The 6,376-nt window shown below is 34.4% G+C and overlaps 1 protein-coding gene across 1 annotated transcript; it reads right to left on the bottom strand.

Moving 5' to 3' along the window:
• Window positions 1-1,122: 1,122 nt before the first annotated feature.
• LOC118485790 (protein FAR1-RELATED SEQUENCE 5-like) lies at window positions 1,123-2,745 on the bottom strand. The gene is made up of 4 exons (XM_035982241.1): window positions 2,539-2,745; window positions 1,888-2,457; window positions 1,737-1,791; window positions 1,123-1,577 (listed from the first exon to the last, which is right to left on the bottom strand). The coding sequence occupies exons 1-4, from the start codon at window positions 2,743-2,745 to the stop codon at window positions 1,123-1,125; spliced, it is 1,287 nt and encodes a 428-aa protein (XP_035838134.1).
• Window positions 2,746-6,376: the final 3,631 nt, after the last annotated feature.

Raw genomic sequence — 6,376 nt, 5'->3', positions numbered from 1 at the left:
GATGCATACTTTCGAAGTCTCTTCCCGACATTAATGAACTCATTTTTTCCAGGCATGAGATCGATCGCCTCAACGTCCGGAACTTTGGAAACCGAGCATGGCCTCTTGTGCATTGTTATGCTTTGTGTGTGATGAGTAGTTAATAATGCTTTGTAGATATACACATTATGTATGCTGAAACTATTTATAATGAAAAAATAAACTTTGGGGATGGATGGTGGTTATTAGATATGAAAGTAAATGAAAAATTAAATGCATCACCAGATAAAAAGGAGAAAGTAACAAAAAGATACATCTTGTTGTATGTATTCTATAAAAATGTATCTAAAACTTGACCATGTAAAAAGTTGTTACTTCATCCAGATATGTTATCTCTTTAAGAAAAAAACGGCTTGTGTTTTGTAAAAAAAAAACATACAAAAAAAAAAAAAAAAAAACTACAAACTACTATATGTGCTTAGATTTTTTTTGTTACTAGTTTTTGTAACGAAATGGGTCATTTTCTAACTAATTATATACGTAGGATGGATGTAACGTCCAAAATATGTAACATGGTATAAACAAAACCTAAAAATCCATAAGATAGAAAAATCTCAGATTCAACACATCAAAAATCTACAAAAATCTCAGGGAAAAAAATGTAACATGGTAAAAACAAAACCAAAAAATCCATAGCATAGAAAATTCTCAGCTTCAACCAAACATCAACAAGTACATACTAACGAAATGTCATTAGCATACTAGCAAGGATAATCCAACTAAGTACCACCTATTTCTTAATCTCAACAAACAATGCAAAACCCTCAACAAACAACGTTTACTTCTCACACAAACATTGTGGATATCATTTCATAATGCAACTGATCAATTAAACCATAGTCATTAAACTGAAAACCATACTACATACCAAACCCACATACATCCTAACATGCAAACATATGCATGTGCATCGATTTTTAGATAATCTACACATGCAAACATGTGCATGTACAAAAGGCAGCCAAAAAAATACAAAAGGGATGATCAAAGTTTAGTTGCGCTCCACTAAAATGGAGACCAAAAAGCTGGCGTCATAAAAGTTTTCAAAACACGCACAAAACACACATCAACATAAATACCCAATCAAGTGGACTCCTGACTCGCAGAGCTTGAGTCCTCATCCTCATTACCCGATTTATTCTTCTTCTTCTTCTTCTTCTTCTTGCAATTTCTTGAATCATGCCTAGTCACGTACTTCATACATGTTCGGCAAAGCCTGGGTGTTTTGGGAGGTTTGACAGCAGAGTTGCTCGTTCCATCCTGAGATGCTCTAGACAATCGTCGACGTTTGCCGCATCCTTTGTTCCTGATCCCGTCTGGATTGTTGAGAGTTACGTCCCCATCTAAAGAAACACCAAGCAATTCTTCAACAGCAGCATAGTTATCATTGTTGGCTTCATCATCAACTGGTCCTCCATTTAGTAACTTGCATTTCAGTTCCTTTATCTGCTCAGCGAAAGAAGAAAGTCCTCCAACATCACTTCTCAATGCGTCTACACATTCGGTTACAATATCAAGAATCTGACTTCTCGCAGCAGCTTATGGACGGGTGTCAACGCTATATCGGCTCTCAATAGAAAATAAACTTTTAGGAAGCACGTCCCTAGTCCAACGCTTAACAACAAACTGGGCCGGGATTTTTTCAATATTGTTTACCCGGTAAACACAAAAAATGTGCCTACACAGATATCCAATACGGATGAAGTTGTTGCATGAACAAGAGACCGACTGATTTCTCAACTCAAGTTTAACCTACAAAAACACCAAAACACATTATTAAGCTTCTGTGAAAAAAAGCATAATGAAAGCTTAAACAAAAGATGCCACTATAAGGATACAGCAAGTTACCGTGAATGTGTTGGTTGCATTGTTACGTTTGTCCAACGGATTCACATAGTAAACACAAACATCATCACAATCCTCCATGTTTACAATGTAACAAAACAGCTTCCCCTTGTATATCTCTTTTCTTACTTCTGTGAAAATTGCATGTGTATATAACTCAAAAGCATGCTTCTCAATAGCTAAGTCAGTAGTGTCCATGAATACACTAGATGAAGTTTTAAACTCTGCAACACGTTGCCTGTAACGCTGATTGTCTATCCTAGTTTCGTAACATTGCATGAACTGAACTAGTGTGTTAGCGCTAGAAGAGTTGACCTTGAAGCTTGAGTTAGAGCTTTCACATCTTGATGTAGTCTTCATCAGACAACACATTGGGATATCACGGAAGTAGGCAGGTACCCATTGGTCCCTAATTGAGTACATATCATTCAACCACTCGTGATCTTGTAACCCATATTCCTCCATCAAAAGTTGCCAACACGTCTCAAATGTAGATAGCTTCATGTGAATACTCCACACCAAACGATGCATCAATGCCCTTAGCTTAGAGTTTTGTAACAGGTCTCCAGCAATCTATACATATCAAAACACAAAACTGTTAAGAAAATGTAACAAAAAAAAACTTCTCAAAAGAGATTCATAAATTAATAAAACCTTGGTGGGAAGTTTCTTCATAATATGCCACATGCAAAGGCGGTGCCGAGAGTCTGTGAAAACCTCAATGGCAGCTTTCATTGAAGGGTCCTGGTCCGTCAGAACTAACTTTGGTTGCTTCTTGTGTGTCTTTAGAAATGATTCAAGTAACCACTTGTAAGACTCAGTGGTTTCATGAATAGCAAGCCAACACCGAATGTCACACATTGTTTATGATTATCAACGCCAGTGAAAGGAACAAAAATCATGTTGTACCTGTGCGACGAAGAAAATAAACAAAAGTTAATAATATGTTAAAGAGAAAAAAAGTGCCACTTTGCAAAACCTTACTTGTTAGTGTGATAAGTCGCATCAAAAGCTAACACATCACCAAAAACCTCATAGTTTATCCTGGAAATTTCGTCTGCCCAAAAAATCGACCTCAATTGCCCTTTCTCAACCACAAACTCATAGTAAAAGTCTGGTAAGCTCTCAGATCTTTCTTTGAGACGAACTATAACAAGTTGCGCATCACGGTCACCAATATAAAGCCTAACCGACTGGCTCCAGTTCTTAAAATCAGTTGGCGTGCCACGTACGTTGTGATGTCCACCCATCAGGGACACTAAAACTCTATGAGAAACAATTGGACCAATTCTGTTCAAACTCATGTTATGGATAAACTGTTTGGATGCAAAGGGTAGTTTCCTTGAAATCCTACTTAGGTCATGATTAAAACGCTCAACAAACGGATGATTATGGTGCTCATGGAACCCTACCACTGTGCACATAGAGCTGCCCTCCCAAAACTTAACCAGTATACTAGCCTTGCAATCTGTCATTGTGAAATTACTTTGCCTGATAGTCAAGGTTGACTGCTCCAAGATATCAGTTTTACGCTTAATCTGTGGTTTTGAATATTTAGTACACCTTATGTACTGGTGAGTGACAAACCCCTTCCATCTCTTGGTTTGCCCCTTACGAATAGAAAACCCAGAATACACATCATAGTCCTTGTACATACTGAACACGTCCTTCCACGTTTCATATACACAACCAACAACAGGCTTTAAAACAATGGGAACATTAGGACACCACATTCTACTGCCATTGGGTGTGTGGTGAACATAAAATTCCTCGTCCGCATGAACACCTACAAAAAAGGTATTGATGTCACAAAAAAGTGTAGATGCTGGTGCATTTTTTTATGTAATCCAAAAATGTAATCTCGAATGTTTTCCCCTTCCAAAAAATATAAAAACTTAATACAAGTGTAACCACATGTTGTTACCTTCTACAAAATATAAAAGCTTGTTTCATAAAAATAAAAAATAAAAATGGTTACACTTGTTTTTACCTTGTACAAGTTTACCACATTTTCAACCAAACTAACCAAAACATCATCTGTTTTTTTTCCTCCTCTACCAACAAAAAAAAAAAAACAAATAATAATAATAATAATAATAATAACAAACTACAAACATTAAAACTACGGGTGTTACAATAACCCTATAGATAAAAATTCATGGTTTCACATAAACCATGACCTGTGGGTAGCAACTGTGTAAAAGTACAATTCTGAACACCATCTTCATCATCATTTGTGCCATTTTGATTCAGAACTGAGGCTACACATAAAAAAAATGAAGCAAGAAGAATCCAATGAAAATCTAAACAAGAAATCCTTAATTTACACAACTACTAGTATGCATTTAAAGTTGTACATTAAATAAAACAGAAAAAAAATTATCACTCACATGGAAACTCTGAAGAAATAGGTTCAGGATCTTCAACAACTCTACTCTCACCCAATGCATCTCCATCTTCATTAAATGCAAAATCAGGTGAAAGATTATGTGGGACAACATTTAAGGGTGAACCAGGATGATCATTGAGTGTCCCCGTACCACCGGCAACAGTCCGAGGTTGTTGGCTGTTCGAATCAGCCATGTTAAATGCAAAAACTCTTCAATGGTAAGTAAGGTTTCTTTATTTCACTCCACTCTCTGGTTCGAATAAATGAGATGTGAGATGAGAGATATGAATATCTAAATCGAACAAAAGAGAAGATATTAGAAAGATGTGAGAGATACACAAGTACAATTGTATTAATGAAAAGGATGACAAGAAGAAGCAAAGTTGAAAAGTCTGTGTGTGTAGACTTACACATCACATAATCTCAAAAGGTAAGAAAGAAAATGGCGATCCTGCCCTTATCTCCTCTCAATCTAAATTCAAACGTGGATCAATCCTAGCCACATGTGAGAGTTTTCTGGGTTTTTTCAATTGGAGTGCGTTTTCTCATTATAATTAGCCTATATATATATATATATATATATTGTTTATACACATGTTTAACATTTATGAAAACGATAATAACAAGTTATAAACATGATGAGATTTAAATTTTTGGTTACGTCAAATAGTGATGGGTATATAAATTTTTGGTTATCCCATCTTCTTTTGATAAGTATGTTTTTATTTAGTAAAGTAAAGCTACTATACTAAAGTATAGGTAAGTAGATAACTAATATTACTTATTAAGAATTAAAATATTGAAGAGATATAATCATGAATATAAGATTATTTCTAATATATGTTAAATTCAATCATTTAATAATCTTTATATTAATTTACTTATTATTTATTATATGGTTGAGATAGCATGATAAATTGCTACATGGCATTTTGGTGAAATCCATTGTTATAAGAAAATGCCATTTGACATTAAGGTTACTCTTTTATTAATATTAGATATACAATAACGTATAGAAATCAAGTTACAATATGCCACCTATAGATTTAGTTAAACCTTTCTTTTAAACACTCAACTTTTCACATTGATTTTTTTTTTCATTTATAACCAGCTAGGTTATGATACGTGGTCAACTCACATTTTTCTGTTTTGTTTATTTTTTCCGTTATAAAATATAAATATGATGTTTTATAAAATACTAGGTGTACCCTTATCACGTGTTTGCATTCATGTTTAACTTTCATTGAAAATAAAGTTTTGTGATAATATACAAGTAATCGAAGTACGAATGTATAAGTCGTCAAAACTACTTTAAGTTTTCCTTTTTTATAGTTTTGTTTCCTTTTACAGTCTTTGAAATATGACATTTTATAATTTAAATTCATAAATTTTCATTTCTAAACGCTTATTCTTATCTCAAAATACATTTTTACGCAAAGTGAGTACTAATGTACATGTTGTCAAAATTGATTCTTAGAAATTTTAACATCTCTATGACAACACACAGATTTCGTATACTATACTAGTGGATATTAAAATAAGATGCTAATTGTTACTTTTATAATCTGCATAATACAGTACATTTTAAGAACATATTACTCTCCTTAGGCTATAGGGTGTGGTCATGACCCTCATAACCACCATGATCCTCCACGTGAGCGGCATGTCACCCACCTCTAATCCACCATCCAAAACCATTACCTTAAGGGTGTGGTCATGACCCAAACCACTATCCCCTTATTTATTTTAATTTATCTTTCTCTAAAGAAAAAAGGAAAGAATTTCTTAGAAAATATAAAGAAGGACCATAATCCATGCAAACCATGGTGGATCAGACAAAGGGGTGGTATAGCCTTCCATTTATGTTCCTACGTGACGAATTATTTCCCAACCATTTTCATGCATCACATATTGTTTAACAACCCAACTTCAAAAAATCACGATGTCTGGCGGCTCATTTTTCTTATGTATAACTTTCCACACCCAAAACAAATAATATGCACCCAAGTTTCATGCGGCACAACACCAATATATTAGATAGACTCAAATTAAAACTATATATTGATGTGGGCTAGCCCCTTAACTCGATCCAATTATATAACT

Source organism: Helianthus annuus, chromosome 13 (genome assembly GCF_002127325.2).
Source record: "Helianthus annuus cultivar XRQ/B chromosome 13, HanXRQr2.0-SUNRISE, whole genome shotgun sequence".
NCBI classification, from domain to species: domain Eukaryota; kingdom Viridiplantae; phylum Streptophyta; class Magnoliopsida; order Asterales; family Asteraceae; genus Helianthus; species Helianthus annuus.
Note: the sequence above shows the minus strand (reverse complement) of the source record. Positions and strands in the feature narration are given on the sequence as shown.